This window comes from Monodelphis domestica, chromosome 7, assembly GCF_027887165.1.
Source record: "Monodelphis domestica isolate mMonDom1 chromosome 7, mMonDom1.pri, whole genome shotgun sequence".
Classification (NCBI taxonomy): domain Eukaryota; kingdom Metazoa; phylum Chordata; class Mammalia; order Didelphimorphia; family Didelphidae; genus Monodelphis; species Monodelphis domestica.
Window position 1 is genome coordinate 8,969,777 of NC_077233.1, and position 22,429 is coordinate 8,992,205.

The window sequence follows — 22,429 nt, forward strand, 5'->3', positions numbered from 1 at the left end:
CCTCACCCACTGCCCTCCGGCCAGATCCTCAGCAAGGAGAGAGAAGCTTCTGGAAATGACAATGCAGCCACCGAGCAGCACAAAGATGGCGGAAGAGTGTTTTCATTGCGATCATGGTTTAAGGCAGGACAGACCCAGCTCGCAACCCAGAAAAAGCAAACGAGGTTGGAGAAATGGAGGATGGGTGGCGGGTAAACGGACCACTTTTGGCAACTCTGCCGTGGCCAGAGGAAGAGACAATGATCTGTCAGCTAGTCCACGGGCAGCCAAGTGCCCCAAGCAGATCCGGGCTGCCTGGTTGCCCTTACATGAGATTTCCCCCCCCCAGACCAGACCACCAGGTTCCCCCAAAGGAGGCTGGGTGATGCCTGGGTGGGCTGCTGCCCCTTCCCTCGGCTCCCCAAGTCCCCTTCCAGTTCCGAGTCCTTCCACTCCACCCCCCACCCCCCGCAGCGCCATCCACCCTGGTCCTGGTGCCTTCCCTGCCCCCAGCCCCCAGCCATTTCTGCTTCTTGAAGGACAGGCGTGTTGAGACCATCCAGTGGAGGATTCATCTGCTTACGTCCCTGGTGTCGGGGCGCCCCAATCTCTCCAGCTCCTCCTTGAATCGATTTTCTGTTTTATTGGCTCACGTGCTGAAGGAGCTGCCTGGGCAAGACCACCCAGGGCAGTGTGACATCCACATCCCACATCAGCACGTGGGGGAGGGTCTGTGGCATCCGGTTCTGTAGGGGGGTCAGGTTCGTCCCCACCCCCACCCCAGGGGCCACACTGCTGGTCTCCCTGCCCCGACCCGAGAAGCTCCTACTGCAAACACGGACTTCAGGGCTGACATTTCATGGGGCTCTGCAGAACAATCCATCCTATTTTCAGGTCCAAAGACTGACCTCTGTGAGGGAGTCCCAGAGACCTGGCAGGGACGTATGTAAATGGAGATTTTGAGCCTTTGGACTTCATCCCCCAGAAGTCCCTTAGTATTTCCCAAAATTCCCTTTTCCTGCCTCCCTGCATTTTGCATGATTATATTTAAGTGGCTGTAACTCCTCCCTCATCCTCTCTTGGACCTGTGACTGGGCTGAAGCCAGGCAGTTCTTTTGTTTTAGTTATTAATAAAACTTTTAAAATATAATATGTAGTTATTGATTATTAATTTTAAAACCCACATTTTGGCGACCACAAAGGGACTACAAATTCTCAAACTTTTTTGAGCAAATTTACAGTAAAGATAGTAAATTTGCCCTGTCGCTGCCCACCACAAGGATCTATGGTGGGGTGCGTCTGCGTTCCTGCCCCACCCTGCCACCTGCCACTGCCGGTTCCTCCTGCCCATCTGCTTGGCCAGCATTTCCTCACCACTCTCCAACCAGCTTGGAGCCTCCTCTTGCGGAGGCTCTTGCCACAAAAGCCGGCAAATGCCAGCCATTTTTCTTCCCCAAAAGGTGACATATAAAAATCTTTCCAATCCCTTTCCACACTCCATGTGTATATTTCTAGTCTTCCATAGCCATTTTTTCAGCATGGAGAAAAGAACCCCACACCTTCTAATTTTCAAGCAGATTTTTTTAAGGCTGATCCTGGACTCCTAGTTTAGAAGGCTGTTAATAAAGGTTTTTCATAGGGAGGGCAGTTAGTTCCAAATCAGTATATTTAAAGTTGATTTGGGGGAATAAGCTTGACTTCTGCCCCCCCCCTTCTTTCCCAAAACACCAAGAAGAAGTATGTTTTCTCTCATATGCAAATACGCTATTGTTTTCCCTCAAAGTTTTGCTTCTTTCTGTTTACTCTTTAAACAAACCCATTCAGCTCAGGAAAATGCTTTTGCAAAGCATGCTTGAAACTTTGAAACATCAGTTTGAGTTGGTAGAGCTAAAAAGTGCAGTTTGGATCTGCTTAATTCTTTTCCTGGGACTTATTTTCATTGGAGATTTCCCACTTTATTTCCCTCTCCTAGAGAATATGCCACAAACTAGGCTGCTTAAACTACAAACCAACCTGAAATATTTTGGCAAAGTTCTAAACATCCTATCTGCTCTCAACATGCAGAGTGGAGATTCTGCTCTGTGCTTCTATGAGAAAATTCAGACCTCTGACAAAAGAAATCTAAATGGATAATAAATATGGGGGGAGGGGAAGGAAACTTTAAAAGAGATCTGGAACTATTTTGAGTTTATTCTCCTCCTATAATATTGAACAAGTCTATTGGAATTGGTGAAAAGGATTTTGACTGCACTGCCTGTCTGTACCTTCTCATTCGTTTATATTATTGTATTTACTGATTGCTTTAAGGTTTAAATTTGTTTTTAAGTTTATCTGTTTTAATTTAATCAATATCTTTCTGTTATACTGAATCATTTTAAGCTACTATGTTTTGCCTATATTGATCTTTAATTTGTACCTTTACCTTTGCCCATGAACATCTTGCCCAAACCGTTATCATTAGATCCATTTAAGATCACATGTTGCCTTTGTGAATTGTCACAGAGATGATGATGGATGGACTTTATCAAAAGCTATATACAACCTTTGGAGAATTTAATGAGCTAAGAATTTAAATTGTAATTTTAAGGGGTCTTCAGAAATAATTTTAAATAACTAGGGATTTCTGAATGGAGATATATATTTAAAAGATATATATATATATATATATATATAATAACGAATGTTGTATTAAAGGTAAAAAGTTCATATAAAGCAAGAAGTCAAAAAGAGATTCTATGCATGCATAATAATTTAACTCTTCAGTTTAATTTACTTCCACCAGAACAATCTAGATTTCTTGATGATGTTCTAGACCCCAATAAGTTTTACTTAGTTTAAAAATGTTTGCTAAGGTTGAAAGATTTGCTACATCTGTAAAAATTGTGACAAATATCCATCAGTTCATGTTTTTTTTTTTATGTCATATAGCAACTTATATGAAATATGATAGTGGGTTTATTTGCTATTGTAATTAACTGGGCTACTGTGAATTTTGAAGACTTTGGTGCTTCTTTGAATGAGCATTATCTACTGTATTACTATTTTATTCTGAAAATCATAATGGACCCACACCATGATTCATGGCCAAGTTAAAAAGCAAATGGATCTCATTTTTTAGTGAAGAACCTTTATATTCTATCTCTTCTTGGCTGACACAGTGTCACTGATTATAAGCTATATATTTATTTTTAAAACTTTATTATTGTTTTTCCTTGCATGTGCAATATAGCATCTGAGTTTTTTCTCTCCTTTTTGTATTTGAAGCACGTTAACAGTATTGAGATTTTTCTTTAACTTTTTTGATTTTGTAGTAATGTTTTAAATACATTTAAATACATAAATAAAAAAATGTTCTAATATTAATGCATGCCCCCAAAGCTTTAGACTATAAAAATGATGCCATTGATTGTTTAAAAGAATTATGGGACTTTGCTTCATGATTCTGTCCTATTCCAGAAGAAGGGAATATATAAAAGAGCCACTGTACAGTGCTACAGAAACACAGAGCACCTGCATAGTGCTTATGGAGCACAAGGTCCAAGAGACCAGATCCCAGTGGGATTGATGCAATTTTGAGCCAAGACAAGAGGATTTGAACTTGTTTGGGATTCGAACTTGCAGCTCTTTAACATGTGCCAAAGGCAGATCTTCCTTGCCCCACATTCTAACAAGCATCTCAAATTTGGCTCCTACTTGGTTCCTATAATCTAGTCTCTTTTCTGTCTTTCATCGTGTGGCAAACTTTCTATAGTCCTGGCTATTTACTGGGTAAATGCATAATTGATTCAATCATTTTAATTGGGCCATGATTCAAGGACCTGTTATAAATTTGTTTTTCCTTTAGATTTTTTGACATAAGACTTTTACATTTTGTATTTCATTCACAAGTTATTTTTCTCTTTTACTTGGAATTTTTCATGTTTTTTATTTTCTTTTGCAAATTCATTCATATACCTCATAACTCAGCCATGCATCCCTGAGTGATCCCTGCATTTGTTATTACTCACCTCAGGGGGGCCAAGTTATTGTTGTGAACTTTGGTTTAAATTTGAGCAATTTTAGGACAAGAAACTTGCTACCTCCCAGAATCCAGAATGCGCCATGAAGAGAGATGCCTGCAGAGACCACATGCTGCACTAGAAGATGCAGAGTGAACTCTGGCAGGTGAATTGAACTATGGGGGCCTGAAATGCCCTTGTTTTGAATGGATACTCTGATGCCAAAGGGGACTGACCCCAAATTGGCTTTTTGTCAACCTAGTAATCATCGGTTTTGTTCTCTTTTCCTCTTATCCACAAATTATTGCAATTTTTAAGTTATGTTCCCATGATCCTTTCGAGGAAACTGGTTTCCCAACAGGATCACAGGGGGGTATATATAAATGGAGATTTTGGGCCTTTGGACTTCATCCCCCAGAAGTCCCTTAGTATTTCCCAAAGTTCCCTTTTACTGTGTCCCTGCATTTTGCATGATTATACAATCAAGTTAAGTGGCTGTAACTCCTCCCTCATCTTCTCTTGGACCTGTGACCAGGCTGAAGTCAGGCAGTTCTTTTGCCCTAGTTATTAATAAAATTTTAAAATATAATAGTTATTAATTTTAAAACCCACAGATGGCTGCTCTGGTCTCCCGAGTGGTCACTGCAGCCAGACCTTTCCATGAGAAGGAACATGCTTGGTGCACGAGCTGCCGTCACCGCTTCCTATGAGTCAAGGTTTTGGGAGATCGGCAGTGGTTGGCCCAGCCTCGACTGGGTCTCCATTTCTGGGGTCTTTAGGCTACAGGTGGGCGACTGCGGGTGGAAGGGGAAGAAAAGAAGGCGACGTTGGGGTCTAGGCTGGCTGAGATGATGCTGAACTTTGGTTCAAAACTCCCTGGTCAAGTGTGTGAGAAAGGGAGACAGAGCATGTACGTGGCTTTGTTGAGTTTTTAAGAAGTCGAGGCCTTCCCTGAGCATTTGCATGAGATCATGTGTGTAAGGTGCTTTCCAAACCCAAAGCAACACCGCGTGACACTCACGGGGCTCAGAAGGAAGCCAAATGCTCCCGTCCATCTGTCTCACTCTGTCCTGTAAGGGGTGAGAAAAGGGGTTTTATATAAGGGTTGAACCAGATCATTTCAGAATAGGGTTGCCAGGAATTTAATTCCAAAAGAGATTTATTTGCAATTTATTTACAAAATATAGAAAGAGTGAAGTAGGAAATCAGAGAGGAGAGGGTAGCATATCGAGCCTGAGCACACCCAGGCAGGGGAGTTTAGTCCTTAGCTGGAGAGGCCTGGACCCTTGTAGCCAAGGACCTGGGGCAGTCTCTCTCTCAAGAGGTAGGTCTCTCCTGAGGCTGGTCTCTTCGGAAAATCCAGGAAAGGAGGCAGCTTTCCACTCACCATGTGTCAGTCCAAAAGGAAGAGATTTAAGAACAGCCTCACCAGAAACAGAACCTCAGGTCCAGTCAGCAGATTCTTCACCAGCCTCCAACTTGAATTCAAAACTCCAGCAGAAGCCGAAGTTCTTTCTGAAGATCTCTCACAGGAAGTTGTTGCTCCCTTTTAAAGACACTTTCTTTTACAGCACTTCCTGTGCCTTCCTTCATTTTTATGTCCACCAATCACAGTTGAAGTTTTGCTTTAAGACAGCCCAGGGGCAGTCAGTCTGATTCTGATTCGTCACCCACTATTGCACACGTGGGTCACTGACCTCCCACTCAATGATCAAGTGGGATGTTTACACTTTTGGTGATTAAATCTAAAAATGAGCTTTTGGGAAGTTAATTTAATCTTCACTATCAGGGGAGAGTTAAATTTAATTACAGTCCTCAGGTCCGGCCCAGGCCACCGTCCCCCACATCCATCCTGATTGCCCTCTTCTGTGCAAGAGGAAACTCAAGGCCACACGGAGAGGCCTGAGCTGAGCCTTCACGGCCACACGTCCTCCTGCAGGCTTTGGCCAAGTCAAAGGAGACTGAAAATGGGCTCCCTCAGGGCAGATGCCAGTCTCTGGACAATCGCCTCCATGGAACCATTCCAAAACATGAAGGTGTTTCAGAGCTGGATCCCGAGAAGGAAACCCTCCCCTTCCTGAGGCCCAGAGGAGGGCCTGGATCAGCACCCACAGGGAGCCCATCTGCCCACCTCAAGGCACAGAAGACTGAGCGAAAAGCTCTTCTCTTTGGGGAGGGGGCTGGGATGGGGGGGGGGGTGCTCCAAAGAGAAGCAAAGTCCCAGAAGCTGGGCCCTGAGCCGGGTGAGGAGCTCGGAAGAGACGCCGTGCCCCGGTGGTTTTCCTGGCTGAGTTGGTCGCTGGGCACTTCCCGGCTAAGGCGACTACCTAACTGACCTGCCATTTGGGCATGTTTCCAGGCTACCCGTCTGAAAAGCTCTCTGACAGAAAACAGGAGCCCTTCACAGGGCTCGCCTCGGCCTGGCCACATCCCGTGACGTCCCCCCATGATTCTGCAACGAGTTTTGGGGTCCGTCAGTCACGCCGAGCCCCCGCCGGGCCGGCTGAGGGCTCAGCGCTGGGTTTCCAGGCTCTTGGGCTGGTACACGGGGACGTCCGTGTCCCGGAGCGCCGGACGCCCGCGGATGAGGTCGGCCGCTTTCTCCGCCATCATGATGGTGGGCGCGTTCAGGTTGCCGCTGACCACGCTGGGCATGATGGAGGCGTCGACCACCCGGAGGTTCTCCACGCCGTACACCCGGGTCTGGGGGTCGATGACGGCCCCGGGGTCCGAGGGGTGGCCCATCTTGCACGTGCATGAGGGGTGGTAGGCGCTGTCGGCCCTCGCCCTGACGAAGGCGTCGATCTCGTGGTCGGACTTGACATGGCTCCCCGGCTGCAGCTCGCGGCCCCGGAACGGCTCCAGGGCTTTCTGGGCGAAGATCTCTCGTGTTAACTTCACCGACTGGCGGAACTCCTCGATGTCGGCGTCTGTGGAGAGAGAAGACGGCGGTGAGGCCCCCCCAGCCCGGCGCCCCCTCCAGAGCCAACCCGGGACCCAGCGAGCACAGAAACTCGCCCGGGGCCACCCAGCCTCCTCGCCATGGGCCGTGCGGGGGCTCTGCAGGCCTCCCTGCCTCCTCCCCACTTTCTAGAGGCTCCGCGTCACCCCATTTGGGGGCCCCAGAGGCCCCAAGCCGGCTGGGGGTTACCTGTCGACATGTAGTTGGGCTCGATGATGGGGTGGTCCAGGGGGTTGGTGCTCCTCAGCTTCAGCCAGCCCACGCTCAGGCTCCGCATGGTCCCCACGTGCACCTGGGAGAGCCCAAAGCAGCGAGCCACTAAGTCAATGCATGAGGGAGCGGGTGAGCCAGTGAGCGAGTGAGAGAGTGAGCGAGTGAGAGAGTGAGTGAGCGAGAGAGTGAGAGAGTGAGAGAGTGAGCGAGTGAGAGAGTGAGCGAGTGAGAGAGTGAGAGTGAGTGAGTGAGAAAGTGAGTGAGAAAGTGAGTGAGTGAGCGAGAGTGAGTGAGTGAGCGAGAGAGTGAGAGAGAAAGTGAGTGAGTGAGAGAGTGAGAGAGTGAGCCAGTGAGTGAGTGAGTGAATGAGTGAATGAGTGAGTGAGCGAGAGAGTGAGCGAGTGAGTGAGCCAGTGAGAGAGTGAGTGAGCGAGAGAGTGAGCGAGTGAGTGAGCCAGTGAGAGAGTGAGCGAGTGAGCCAGTGAGTGAGTGAGTGAAAGAGAGTGAGAGAGTGAGTGAGAGTGTGAGAGAGTGAGCGAGAGAGTCAGTGAGTGAGCCAGTGAGTGAGTGAGCGGGAGCTCCTTCACCTCCGCCTGCCCCCGGCCTGACATCCCCGCGTGCTCCCCGAAAGCCCCCCTGGCTGGGCTGGAGCCTTGAGGGAAGCCTTCGGGCCCGTCTCAGAACTGTGTTTCTAAATAACTCAATGAATGGCCAAGTTTCAAGGAGAGGTTAGAGGTCGGGCAGTAGAGCTGGGAGGATCTGGGTTCGGGTCTCGCCCTTCCTAGTGTGTGACAGGGAGCACCAGAAGTTGGGCTGAATTTGAAGGGCCGTCTCAGGAGAGGAGACGGAGCTGGCTGCCATCGGGGGATGGGATGGGACTTGGCGGCATTTGGGGGGCCGGGGGGGGAGGGCGGGCTGACCCCGCCTGTGATGACCGCAGAGTCCCTTCACCCTCAGTCTGGGAGATGACATTCTGCCCAGGATTCCTATTCCAAAGGGGACTCCCGGATGGGTTCCGCGTCCGCCCTCGTACCCAGACAGAGTCTGGCTTTTCCTCCAGGCTCGGTGCGTTCGGAGGGGAACGATAAGCCTGGCATCGAGAGGCGGCGGCGGCTGAGGCAGATCTTCACTAACCTACTCAGACTAGTCCGACCCAACTCTGCGGCTGACGCTCTGCTTGGGGGAGGGGCCGCCTTCTAGCTGTTCTCTTTCCCAATTCTTTGGTTCCTTCTTGATTTCCCCACTAAGACACGAGTGGGGTGACCCTGGGTGAGTCACTTCCCCCCACTGCCCGGGGCCGATCGGAGGGCCGATTCTAGGCTGGGAGGGAGGACGGAGAGAAGTACCAAGAGGCCATTCTCCGTCCACGCCTGAGTTCGTGGCCCCCTGAAGCCTCTCCCAGCACCCCCTGCCCGCATGAAGAGCCCCTCGTTAATCCGTGTTCGTGCATGTTCTCTGAGGACGGGCCGGGCCACCCTGGGACCTGCTTGGAGGCAGCAGAGGCCGCAGGGCTGAGGGACGCCCAGAGGCTCTGCTCTTTCTGCTCTCTCCCTCCTCCCTCGGGCAATGCAGGGGAGGAGGCTGGCTGTGCTGCGGCTCACCTGGTAGGCCTCGTGCTGGGTGGGGCGGCGCCCGTGATCGATCACTTGAGAAGGCAGAAAGTGGAACTGAATGTCGGGGTGCAGGACCCCTGGGCGGCTGCGGATGAAGCCGCCCGTCTCCAGGTGGGCCGTCGCGCCATCCCCTGAGGAGGAAACAGGAGCATCGTGTCGGGGCGCAAGCCGGGGGGCTCACCAGGCTCAACAACTGCAACGCTCGCCAGCCTCTGACGCCCTCCTCATGCTACAGGGCGCCCAAGGCCCCGCCAAGGAGGAAACCGAGAGCCATGGTGGCCTCCCGGGACGGACGTGGCCACTGGCCACACCCTTTCCCTGGATTCAGGGGTCCGACCCTCCCGGCCAGGGCAGCCTCTCCTGCCCTCCCCAGACAACGTCCCAGAGTTCTGAGCCTTCAGTGAAGCTGGGGGGGGGGGGGGGGGTTTGGAGCCTCTGGGATAGCCTGCGTGGGCACCCCTGGGGAGCATCGGCATATATGGAGAGAGGTGGTGGGGAGAAGGGGGCCCTGCCCAACCCCACGGCATCCTTCTGTCTCAGGGCCGGTGGGCTGGGCTGGGAGGAAGGATGACGAGGACGGACACAAGAGTGCCTCCTGTCAGTTCAAGGTTTGCCAAGTTTTGCACAGACATCTCCACCCTCCCAGCCGTCCCTCGGGGTGACTATTGCTCCCATTCTGCCTCGGGGGACACTGAGGCCTGGCACCCCGCCGGCGTGGCTGGACGGGCACACCCTGGCCTGGCGCCCACCTGAGAAGCTCCAGAGCCACTTGAGGCCGATGCTCATCCTCCGGATGGGCTTCTGGGCCGAGTGCAGCGTGATGGGCTGTGTGCACTCCTGCTGGATGTACATCTCCAGGTGGTCCTGCAGGTTCTGGCCCACCCCTGGGCAGAGAGAGGAGGGCGAGTCAAGGGGCGGCAGGCGCAGGACGGCCATCCCCAGGCCCAGGCCCGCCTCTGCTCCCCAACTTGGTCCAAAAGGCTGTCAGCAGCCGCCGCCTCCAGGAAGCCTCCTGCCTGGGGGAGGAGAACAGCCTGGGGCAGCTGCCACCAGGCCAGGTGGGGAGGGAACCTGGAGATCTTGGCTCAGGCACTGCCCGCTGGACTGTAGTGAGGGGGGGAGGGAGTGTCTGACTCCAGGTCTGGCCGGGGCCCCGCCGGGGTTCACTACGGGTCGCACCAAGCTCGCATTAAGTGCGTGTGCTGGGCACATGCAGGGGGCACCAAGGCCTTGGCAGGCTCGTGGAGGCAGCCCCAGCCCCCAGGGGAGCCCCTCCCTGATGGGAAGCTTCTGTGGCTCGTTGCTCCAGGCCGGCCGGACGCACATAAGCCTGAAAGGAAGAGCCGGCGTACCCGGGAGGTGGCAGACGACGGGGATCCGGTGCCGCCTGAGCTCGTTGGCATCCCCGACTCCAGACAGCATGAGCAGCTGCGGCGAGTTGATGGCGCCTCCGCTCAGAATCACCTCTTTGCTAGCATAAACCTGCAAAGTCAGGACGGGATGAGCGGCCCCTCCACGACCCTCTGGGCAGCCTCGAGCGCAGGCCGACTCTCCAGGCTGGGAACCCAACGGGACGGTGCAGAAACGTTGGAGCAGATGGCTGAGGGGATGCTCTCGGGGCCCTCAATGAGGGAAATGGGATCCCCGTGTGCCCCCCCCCTGGGCTCCCCAGGTGGGAGGCTCTTCTCGTAGCCTGGAGAGGTGAGGCGGCCTGGAGCGGGCTGGAGAGGGCTGGCCGGCTGGCAGCCTGCTGTGAAGATGGAATGACGCTCCGCCCATCCCCTGTCGATTTTTAAACGAATCCACAAAATCCAACCACAACCCCGGCTTCACCCCCAGCAGGGGAGGTCTGCAGGCCACTTGCTCAAAGTAGCTTCAGCTCCAGAAGCGACTGACCGCCCCTGGGCGGTGCTAGGCAAGTGTAAAGGCCACAGTGGGCTCCTATAAAGTGGGAGAAGGGACAGGAAGTGACATAGGAAAAAGACTATAAAAGGTGATGAACTTCCTGTCTGACGGTCTCCAGCCTGAATCTGGGGCTTGGAGGATCTTGGACTGAGACTGCAGCTTGGAGCTACGGCCTGGGGCTGTGGCTCTTGGACTGCTTTTGGTTAAGCTGCTCCTGGATCATCTCCTTTGGAGCTCCGCTTGGGTGAGTGAGACACCGACCCTCCTTTCCTGGCTTCTGGAGAGAGGAGCACTGGAGGGGCCTCCCCTTCTTGGAGGAGGCCGTGTGGATCAAACCCCTGTTTAATTCACCACCGAGTGGTCTGGCTGAGGGGTTAACGAGCCCTGCCTGGGTTGAGCTGGGACCGGAGCAACATTTGGGGTGATCGGATGGACTTCTTACTCTACCCTCTTACATTTCTCTACTCTTCCCTTTCCACCTTTTTGTAAACGAAGCTCCTGAAAGTCCATTTGACTCGAGCTGTAATATTTGTAAATCGGCGACCGCAGCATGATCTTGGAATTCTCCCCTTCATTGTAAGTGCTCACATCAGAAAGACGACGGTTCCACCATCTTCCCCAAAGTCTCCTTCAAACCATTCAGGCTCATTGCCCTGGACTTTCCCCCTGGCCTTCACTCTTCCTCTCCAATCAGACCGTCCCTGGCAGCCTCCCACTCTTTTCGCTAACATGGGCCTCGCCATCTCGCCTCATTGGTCTCTCCCCTCTCTACCCTGACTGCTAAAACCCCTTTCACTTCGGGCCCCTCAAAAACGGACAGTCGCCCGGCCTCGGCGCTGGGGAAGGAGTGCCCTGGCCCCCTCCTGCCTGCTCCCAGGCTACACTGACCTTCCTCCTCTCGCCACCCTTCATGTACTCCACGCCGACAGCTCTGGTCCCGTTGAAGAGAATTTTGGTCACGAGGGTCTCCGATTCTGCCTTCAGGTTCTCTCGGCACAGAGCGGGATGGAGGTAAGCCATGGAGGCGCTCCACCTCTGACCTGGGGAGAGAGCAGAGCGGCCCCGGCTCAGTTCTGCACTGCCCAGCTGAAAGGGGGCGAGTGATCGCTGTCCTGTGGCGCTGGAGAGGACCCTCCCTCGGGCTCCAAAATGGGCCCCGACTAAGTCCCTTCTGGAAGGTGTTCAGGCCGTCGCCACGACTGTCCCCACGTCCATTCCCTGCCACCTTCCAGCTCCCAAGGCCTCAAGTTAACTAAAAGGTCCATTTCTTGGGCAGTCATGGGAGTGGAGATGAGGAGAGGGGCAGAGGGCGGGCTGAATAGGCAGAGAGCAAAATCTGGGTTCAATTCCTGCCCACAGGGTAAGGCTGCCTGCCAAACACGTCCCTTCTCAGACCTTAGTTTTCCCCTCTGTAAAATGGGAAGAGCATCTCTGCGCTATCTCCATACTTGTGAAGTACTTTGCCAGGGGCTCCAGGGCCCATTTTGAAGAATACCCGATGACCGTCATCGAAGAAGGCCGAGAATCCTGAGAATCCTGGCCCGGCCCCTCACCCCTGAGCATCTGTCTGCAGCTGAGGGACGTCCTGCCTTCTGGAAGGTTTTTGTCCTGAGCCACCCAAAGGGTCTTCAGGAAGGAGAAGCCGCCAGGATGGGGCCAGCCTTTCTCATACTAGCTGTGTGACCTTGGTTAGGTCCCAGACCTGGGGGGGGGTGTCATTTATCTGGATCACCCAGCAAAGCTGTAGGGCCTGACCCGGTCAGCGCCAAACCACAGTGTCTCCCAGACGAGGGAAACGGGGCCAGAGAGGGGCGTGGGCCGCTGCCCCTTTGCCACCTGGATCTTCCTGGTCTGTGACCCGAGTCTGGTCCTTGGGGAGTCCCTCTGAGGAGGTTTGGGGTTCTAGGTTAGGGAACCCCGCAAGGGAAACAGTCTGGCGGCTCCTCTCTTCCCGCTTTTCTCTCTCCTTTTGGAGTTTACCCTTAATTTATTCTCAGTCTCTAGGTCAGCTAATGGGTCAACAAAGTGGGCGATGTTTTTAGAAGGGGGAAAAGCCAGCCTGCGGCTCTCCTCCGAGCCTCAGTTTGCCCATCCACAAAGTGGACGCCCAAAAGCACCCCCGGAAGGGACAAGGGCCAGCCGGCCGGGCCGCTTTACCTCTGTAGATCGTCATGTCCATCCAGCCAAAGCCCTCCTGCTGGAAGCCGTTCATGTCCTCGGTGAAGGGGTAGCCGGCCTGCTGGGCGGCCTCCAGGAAGGCGTGGTGCAGCGGGTGGTTGCTCTTGCCCCGGGACACGTGCAGGGGGCCGTCCCCGCCGCGGTAGCGGTCGGGGCCCAGCTCGTGCGCCTGCGCCTTGCGGAAGTAGGGCAGGCAGTGCTCGTAGTCCCAGCCCGCCGCGCCCTGGCGCTCCCAGCGGTTGTAGTCCTGGGCGTGGCCGCGCACGTACACCATGGCGTTGAGGGACGACGAGCCCCCCCAGACGCGGCCCCGCGGCCAGTACAGGACGCGGTTGTTGAGCCCCTTCTGGGGCGTCGTGTGGTAGTACCAGTTGTAGCGGTTGTCGCACAGGTTGGACACGAGGGCGGCCGGCATGTGGATCTTCCAGAGCAGCCGCTTGCTGCCCAGCCACACGTCCCTGGGCCCCGCCTCCAGCACCAGCACCGAGTGGTCGGGGTCCTCCGACAGCCGGTTGCTCAGGACGCAGCCGGCCGAGCCCGCCCCCACGATGACGTAACTGTACGAGTCTCTCTTCTCGTCGCTGGAGCTGGCGCGGCGGGCGAGCCTGAGCAGCCCCGCCGAGAGGCCCCGCCGCCTGCAGGAGGCTCGGAGGAGCGCCGCCATCGCCCTGCCGGGAGCCGCCCGATCCCTGTCTGGAAGACACAAGCCAAGCGGGGCGCTCAAAACGCGCCCGGAACCTCAGGATCCTGGGGGGAGCCTCGGCTCGCCGGGCCTGCAGGCTCCTCTCTGGGTGCCCCCCTCCCCCCACACTCTGGGGTCCCTTCAGCAGGCGGGCTCTCGCCATCCTCACAGCCGCCCTCCCACCTCCCACCTTTCACCGGGCCTGGAGGTGATGGGAAGCTCCGCCCATCCCGACGGGCCTCTCTGCCCCTCCCCCCATCCACTTTCTTCCTTTTACTCCCGGTTCTGGAGCCCGAGGAGGGCCGAGCGGTCCAGTGGGGCCTCCTGGCCAGCCCCGCTGAACAAACTCTGGGGCTGCCTGCAGAGGCCAGGCGCAAACACAGATGCTTCCACCTGGCCTTTAAGAGCTTTTCTCCCTGGGCCCGACCTCCCTTTCCTAGCGCAGGGCTTCCTTCACACCATCGACAGGGGGGCCCAACGGGCTCCTGCTCTTCCTACGTCACAGGCCATCTCCCCTCTCCGAGCCTTTGCCCTGGCTACACCCCCCTCCTGGAACGCCCCCCCAAGACTCCGCTCAAGGACCGGCTTCTCCACGAAGATCTTTCCCGGAGGCTGGGATCGTCCCCCCAGTTACCTGGTGGCTGGGCTTTGTGTCTGTCCTTCCCAGGGGCGCAGAGCTCCAGGGGCCCCGGCAGCACACCCTGAGGAAGCATTGCCATTGGCCTTCGCCTTGAGGGAACGAGAAGGGCCAAATGAGAATGCTCACCCGGGGGGCGTGCCAAGCTCTTCGGCTCCTCCTGTCTCCTGGCTGCCACACGGAAAAGCTGGATCAGAATTCTATGGACTGCTGGGAAAAACCTGACTGAAAACAGCCGAGCTGGACCGGGCCTTCCCAGCGGTCGCGGTCGTGGGTGAAAAGATAACGGAAGGAAAGTTCTTCGTGCAGCAAATAGCCGAGAGGCCGGCCTTGGCCTCGAGCCGTTCAGAGATTCTCCCAAGAAGGGACTGAACACAGCCTTTGCTTCGGAGCCATCTCTAGCCTCTGAGCCTGGCACAGAAGAAGCAGGACTTGGCCCCTCCCATCATCGGCCGGCGGCCATCACGTGCCCCGCCTTCCCGCCCTCCCTCCAGCCCCGCCTCCACCTATCCATCCATCCATGCACACAGCCAACAGCTGTCCAAAAACCAGCAAAGGGGACAGAAGAAACTTCAGATTCAGAGATTTCATTTCCCCAAATGGGATGGTGAAGAAACAGTCACCGGCCCCGAGGAGCGCGGACGAGCCGGCGCCAAGACGCTCTCGGCGGGGGCAGTTCTTACTTGTGCCCCAACCTCCTCGCCTCCCGCCCCTCCCAAAGCGGCGCGCCGACCTTCTTCATGTTTACTGTGATAAAACGAAGCATCTGGAGGTGGGGAAATGGAGAAGCACCTGAAGCGTGTAGAGCTCTTTCTCCTCCTGGTATTGGATAGTTTGAGAAACGCCAACAAAAGAAATGAAGATCAAAGAAAGATGAAGGCCAGCCCCAGGCAGGCCAGTGTTCTTTGCCCATAGGACGGCCATCTTAGGAGAGCCCCCGGAAAGAGCCAATAGGCTGAAACGATTCACAGCCTCAGAAAAGTAGCGCCAACAACACCCCCCCCAGGAGTAGCGGGACAGAGCCGGGCTCTGCCATGCCAAGCATCAAAAGGTCAAGAATTCAAGGGGAAAAATGAGAGGAAGAATGAAGGGAGACGTGATACGCCCCATTTTAAATTACGCTGCAAAGTAGGAATCATCCAAATTCTTTGGTGCCGGTTAAGAAATGAGGTCAACGAAAAGAAAGGCCTAAATGAGGAAGAATCGGGATGTAAATGCTGCGGGAAGCACTCACTATTTGATGAGAAAAAATTGGGGAAACCAGGACAGTCCTGTGGCAGGAAGTAGGTTTAAAGCACCTTCTACCACAGAGCAAGCCAAGCCAGAAGGAGACCCGAATACTAAGTCACCTGTAAACCTCAAATTTCCTTAGACTTATAAATGTTGGAAATTTCACCATTGGGATATTTCATACTTGGAAAATTTCTTACTGATAGTCTATTGGAATGGGAACTCCATTGGCATGGGAGGTTCCTTCTCTTCCCTTCTTAAGATTACTTTAGGACAGAAACCCTTTGCTGAACAATGGAAAGGACTTTGACCTATGCTTAAGCATAGAACAGGAATTTCTTTGAGTCTTGATTGATTTAGAATTGATACAATGGAGATACTTGGAATAAATCTCCACCCTATTCAGTCCTAATAGGATTGAGTAAGGGCTGCAGCCTAGATCAAAATTTAATTATTCCAATCTCTACCATACTCAAGTTAACAGGATTTAGAAAGGGCTGTAACAAAGGAGTATAGATTTAATCATTGGAAAATATGACCTTCAACAGACATGTGCAAAAAGCCAGAAACCTCTGGGCGGTCCTGGGTTAAGCGAGAGCCTCCATTGACAGGGAAATTGATGAAGAGTGATTGGTAGATGTGAGGACTGAGGGGAGGTAACTTGGATGGTGTCCTTAAAGATAGGAGGGTCTGGAGACTCAGGAGAGAGGATTGAGTTTTTGGTCGGTGGTTCCTGGGCTCTGGGGAAGCTTGCTCTGAAGGAAGCTGAAGGTGGGGGCCTCTGAGACTGTTTCTCCATTTTGGACACGTGAGTAATAGGGACTGATCTCCTTTCTTTGCCCCAGCTATCTAAGGGCTTGGGCCTTTTGGCCCAGCCTAAACAGAAGGGGTATTTAAGCCCTATTCCCTTCTCTCCCCTTTCTCTCTCTATATATATCTCTAATTCCTTTCTTGCTCCTATTGTAATTAAACTCCAAAAAAGGCTGACGGCTGACTTGAGTTTTTCATTTAGGAATTACATAGCTGATTCCTTGGCGACCTTAAATTAATATATATCAGTCCTTTAAAGTGATTCCCTTGTAACATTGTGGCTGACCACACGGGAGTCTAAAGAATCCTCTCAATAAAACTTTTTCCTTGCCTTTTTACTATACTGTTTCACCACTTAGTTCTTTTTTTTTTTTAACAAAAAAACTTGGCTTAAAGACACAGCTGCTAGAACACGTGAGTATAAAAAAACTTTTTCTCTTTTCTCCTTAAGTTAAATTGGAATCAGCAGTTTTTTCTTTTTCTTCCCTTTAATCTTAAGGGACAGCTGGGTAGCTCAGCGGATTGAGAGCCAGCCCTAGAGGCAGAAGGTCCTGGGTTCAAATCGGACCTCAGATACTTCCCAGCTGTGTGACTCTGATAGACAGAAAACAGCTGTTTTTAAATCTCAGCAACAGGACTCTAAAGTCCTGGCTGGAAGAACTGTTTCTAAATATCCTTTCCCTTAAGGAACAACCTCCTGGATTAAAAAAAAAAAAAAAAACCTGTGGAAAGTTTGTTGCTTTGCCCTGCTCCCCACGTGTTTTGTGAAATTACAAAATATACATATAAAAATGAGTACTACATTCTTTGACAATTATATGGCAGCTGAAGAAGTAGGGGCATTGAGGAATGAAGGATACCTCCAAATTTTTATATTAATAGGTACTGTCATTTTTGTACTCCTCAATACTATATTTAGAGATGAAAAAATAAAAAATATTGAGGATAAAATAAAACAAAATGAGGATAAAATAAAACAAAATAAGGATAAAATAAAACAAAATGAGGATAAAATAAAACAAAATGAGGATAAAATAGAAAATATTGAGGATAAAATAGAAATTGTTGAGGATAAAATAGAAAAAAATGAGGATACAATAGAAAAAATTGAGGATACAATAGAAAAAATTGAGGATACAATAGAAAAAATTGAGGATAAAATAGGAAATATTGAGAATAAAATAGAAAAACTTGAGGATAAAATAGGAAATATTGAGAATAAAATAGGAAATATTGAGGATAAAATGGGAGATATGGAAGATAAAATAGGAAAAATTGAGGAAAAAATGCAAGCCCAATTAGAAGATCTAAAATGTTTCTTACAGGATCAATGGGCAAACACCCACTCTACCAGAAACAGACCTGTTTCTGAACCTTTGAATGAGGAAATTTCCTTCCCTGAAATAGAGATGGACAACACCTTCCCTATAGCCCAGTTAACAGATTGCTTCTCTCGTGCAGTGCAAATCTTGTCTGAATTTAATCCCCAAAACCCTTCCCCTGCAATCCCACCTTCTCATGTTCCTTCTCCTACAGAAAACCAAATTCCAATGCAAGGGAGATCTTGTCCTCCTAGAGAAACCTGTCCTTGTCAAACTGACCCACAGGTGCAAAATTCAACTAGAGGCCTGTTTCCTCTAAGAGAAGTACCTGAAATAGGACGAAATGGGGATGTGGTGACTTTAAGACATAGGATACCGTTTACTCCCCAAGAAATAAATGAATTTACACGAAATATCCCCACATATGAACAAGATCCTTTTCTAGTAACAAAAAAGATGGGAGACATATTTTTTCAATATAATCCGTCTTACAAGGACGTTGAGAGCTTACTACAGGCTTTTTTAAGTGAACGTGAAAAAAATAAAATAATTGCTCATGTCAACAAAACCCGGGGGCGTAATGCAGCACATTGGCCATCTCAGGATCCCGAATGGGACTATAATAATCCTGAGGACTATCTACAACTATACCGTTGTAGAGAGGCCATCCTCACGGCCATGAAGGAATGTGCGGACAGTACAGATAAGTGGATGGAACTGGAAAAAATTAAGCAAAAGGAAAACGAAACACCCTCCAGATTTATGGACAGAATTATCGAGTTTGGGGACAGATACTTAGATTGGGACTTAAATAAAGAGAATAGTTTAAGACAAGTTAGAAGAATCTTTGTAAATAATTCATGCAAAGTAATTAAAAATTATTTTAAAACACAATGCCCAAGATGGTCAGATATGGACCTTGAAGAATTGCGAAAAACAGCTATATATGTTTTTAAGGGAAACGAAGAAAAGGAGAAAGAGAATAATGATGACATGGAGGAAATGAAGAAAAAAATGAGATGTGTAATAGATAGGATAACTAAATTAGAAAGTGGGCATGATAATGAACCAACGACAATTGCCCCTCTCCAGAAATCCAATTATCAATCCATTACTTGCCACTTCTGTGAGAAGAAGGGCCACAAAATGATGGAATGTAGAACCTTTCTTAAGATGTTTGGAAGGAATACACAGTTTAATAATGGTTTTAGAAATAATAACTATAGAAATTATGATAATGGTTATAGAAACCAGAATTCTAGAAATTATAATAATGACTATGGAAATAACTATAATGAATATAGAAATAAGAACTTTAGAAACCAGAATTATAGAAATAGGAATTGGGAATTTAATGACAATGCTCAAATTGAAGAAAATTTTAATGATAATACTCAACAATATATGAGAAATGGCGCTCGTCCAAAAATTACTCGAGGTACTAATGACCCTCAGAGAGGTGCCCTTCAGGGGGGTGCCCAAGGAATATCCCAAACACAATGATGGTGCCCGGGGGGGGCTGGGGCACAGGAATCAGAGGATACAACCTTTGATTTCCCAGACCCTGATGTCCTACTACCCGTTGTCCCTATCCACTGCCCTCCCCATACTAATGAACCCCATGTTACCTTAAAAGTGGGTAACACCTATTATGATTGTCTATTAGACACCGGAGCTTCCTGGTCTGTATTAAAGAGAACACCTGATTTACAATGTTATTCTATTGGCTCAGAGAATGTAATGGGAGTATCAGGAATAACCCAAAGAGTTAAAAGACTTCCTCCTAGAATGGTGTCTGTAGGACCCCTAGAGGTACAACACTCCTTCCTTTTGATGCCTGACTCCCCTTTAAATTTGCTGGGGAGGGACAATAACCTGCTCCCCAGATGGCTCATTATCATTAGAAGTACCAGAGGAATCTTTAAATTTACTCCCTGTACTTCTCTCTGAAAACCAGGAGGCAAAAGAACCTTCCATTTTTGAAATACCTAAAGATATACCGGAGTCCCTTTGGGCCACATCTTCTTCTGATGTAGGCTTACTTAAATCTGCTGTTCCTGTGCAGATAAAAACTAAATCTAGCCCACCTCCTTCTATCCCTCAGTATCCCCTCTCAAAGGAGGCAATTGAGGGTATTACACCAGTTATTAACTCATTAATAGAACAGGGAATAATAATCCCTTGCAAATCTGAATACAACACGCCCATCCTGCCAATTAAAAAACCAAAAAAAGGACCCGATGGCAAGCACATCTATAGATTCGTACAGGATCTAAGGGCAGTGAATAATCATGTTATAAAGAGACACTCCGTAGTTTCTAACATACATACTATTATTTCATCTATTCCTAGCACAGCTACATACTTTACAGTAGTAGACTTGTGTTCAGCTTTCTTTTCCATACCAATACATGAAAACTCCAGGCATATTTTTGCTTTCACCTGGAAGGGCTCACAATATACCTGGTGTCGGCTGCCACAGGGTTATGTCGAAAGTCCGAGCTTATTTGAGCAAATTTTGAGCCAAGACACAGACAATATAACATTTAAAAATAGCAAATTAATCAAATATGTAGATGATCTACTCTTGGCTTCAACAGATGCAGAAACATGTCAAGAAGATAGCAAACACCTTCTTTTGGAATTGCACAAAAGAGGACATAAAATCTCTAAGGATAAAGTTCAATGGTGTCTCCAAAAAGTAGAATATTTGGGATTCATCTTGACTGCGGGTGCTCGTTATATTTCTCCAAAACGAATTGAGAACATTCAAAAATTGAGTGCTCCTACCACTAAGAAACAGCTGAGAGCAATTTTAGGAGCAACAGGGTTTTGTAGACAATGGATTCCTTGCTATGGGGAAATCACTAAACCCCTTATAGCATTAACAAAGGATTCGGTTCCTGAACCCCTCAAATTAGAGCCTGAACACTTGTCAGCTCTAACAGATCTGAAAAAGGCTATCATGTCTGCCCCTGCTCTAGGCATCCCAGATTACAACAAGCCATTTACTTTATATGTGCATGAGCGAAGAGGAGTAGCCTCTGGTGTGTTAACTCAGACTTTGGGACCTTCTCAGCGCCCAATTGCTTATTATTCTGCCCAACTAGACCCAGTAGCAGCAGGAGCACCACCATGCCTTAGAGGAGTAGCTGCTACAGCCTTACTAGTAACAAAAACCGTTGATTTAGTATTGGGATGTCCATTAACAATAATGTGCCCACATGAGATTGAAGCATTATTGGTAAAACATAGAACACAGGCATTCTCGGATCAGAGAATTACAAGGTATGAAATAACCTTATTAAATAGTGAAAATATTACCTTGAAACGCTGTTCAACTCTTAACCCTGCCACCTTGCTTCCAGATTTACCCACTTCAGGAGAACCACTACATAACTGTGAAACATTAGTGTCCATGGCAGAAAAGCCTCGAGATAATCTCTTGGACACTCCCTTAGACAATGCAGATCTGATTTTATTTACCGATGGTTCCTCTTTTATGAGGGATGGCATACGTTACACTGGAGCTGCCGTAGTCTCAGAATTTGCCACTGAATGGTCAGCTTCACTACCTTCTAACATTAGCGCTCAAGGAGCAGAACTCATAGCTCTAAAACAAGCTTGTATAATTGCCAAGGATAAAAAGGCAACAATTTATACAGATTCTAGATATGCTTTCGGCATTTGTCACTCAGTCGGGATGCTATGGCTCCAAAGAGGATTTTTAACCTCAGCTGGAAAATCCATAGCTAATGCAGAAATTATTAATGAAGTTCTTTCTGCTCTCAAACTGCCTAAAGCCCTAGCTGTAGTTCATTGCTCTGCCCATACAGGTGGCTCTGACCCTGTCTCTAGAGGAAATGACCGAGCAGATGCCGCTGCAAAACTAGCAGCCATAGAAGGACCTGGATTAATTTTAACATTAACAACCACTGATAATTTAAATTTATCACTCTCCTATAATGAAAAGGAAGTGGAAAAATGGAAACAAAAATTTAAAGCAAAACAAATTAATGGAGTATGGGTGTCACCTGAAGGAAAACCCCTGCTCCCTAGAAGTTTCTATAACCAAATTTGCCAATCTATTCATAAAAATGGTCATTTTGGCACCCAGGGCATCGTGGACTCTGTCAAGAGAGTATGGATAGCCCCTGGTATAACTACTGTAGCCTCTAAAGTATGTTCAGCCTGCCCTATTTGCCAGGCATATAACCAACATGCATATCGTGGAAAAGCCTTTGGGGGACGTCCTCTGGCTTACACACCTTTTGAACATCTACAGATAGATTTCATTACAATGCCAAAAGCTGGACGTTATAAATTTTGTCTAGTAATTGTAGATCAACTAACCAGATGGCCAGAAGCATTTCCTACAACCCGAGCCACAGCAGATTTTGTTGCAAAGATACTTTTAAAAGAAATTATCCCTCGTTTTGGCCTACCAGCACGTATTGACTCCGATAGAGGGAGTCATTTTACCGATTCTGTCTTAAATCAAATATATTCTTGCTTGGGGATAACTCCAAAATTCCATGTTCCATATCACCCCCAGAGCTCAGGCCAAGTGGAGAGGATGAATAAAGAACTTAAGACTATGATTGGCAAATTATGCACTGAGACCCATTTAAAATGGCCTGAAATTCTCCCTCTGGCCCTATTTTATCTTAGAAGCAGGCCGAGAGGAGACTTACATATTTCACCGTTTGAGATGCTTTTTGGACATCCGCCTATACAGGCTAAGCCTTTCTCCCCGGCTTATACATCGCTATTAGGGGGAGATATTACTATTGCTTCCTATATACAGGAGTTACAGCACAAACTACGTGAACTTCATGAATCCGGAGCTGCAGTACAAGCTGGACCATTAGACTTTTCTCTGCATGACCTGAACCCAGGA

At 49.6% G+C, this 22,429-nt stretch overlaps 1 protein-coding gene and 1 non-coding gene across 5 annotated transcripts in view; both read right to left on the bottom strand.

Annotated features, from left to right (window-relative positions):
• Positions 1 to 5,118: 5,118 nt before the first annotated feature.
• CHDH (choline dehydrogenase) overlaps positions 5,119 to 22,429 on the bottom strand; it is a 33,115-nt gene continuing 15,804 nt past the window's right edge. For all 4 annotated transcript variants that reach the window (XM_007500608.3, XM_016424626.2, XM_056804163.1 and 1 more), the window contains exons 3-9: positions 12,828 to 13,541; positions 11,559 to 11,710; positions 10,118 to 10,247; positions 9,515 to 9,649; positions 8,754 to 8,896; positions 7,129 to 7,231; positions 5,119 to 6,907 (exon numbers count right to left, since the gene is read on the bottom strand). In XM_007500608.3, coding sequence (XP_007500670.2) covers positions 6,489 to 6,907; positions 7,129 to 7,231; positions 8,754 to 8,896; positions 9,515 to 9,649; positions 10,118 to 10,247; positions 11,559 to 11,710; positions 12,828 to 13,541 — 1,796 coding nt within the window. In that variant the 3' untranslated portion in view covers positions 5,119 to 6,488. The remainder of the gene's footprint in view (positions 6,908 to 7,128; positions 7,232 to 8,753; positions 8,897 to 9,514; positions 9,650 to 10,117; positions 10,248 to 11,558; positions 11,711 to 12,827; positions 13,542 to 22,429) is intronic.
• MIR7329 (microRNA mir-7329) lies at positions 14,233 to 14,297 on the bottom strand. The gene has a single exon (NR_127543.1). It is a non-coding gene; the product is annotated as a microRNA mir-7329 (primary transcript).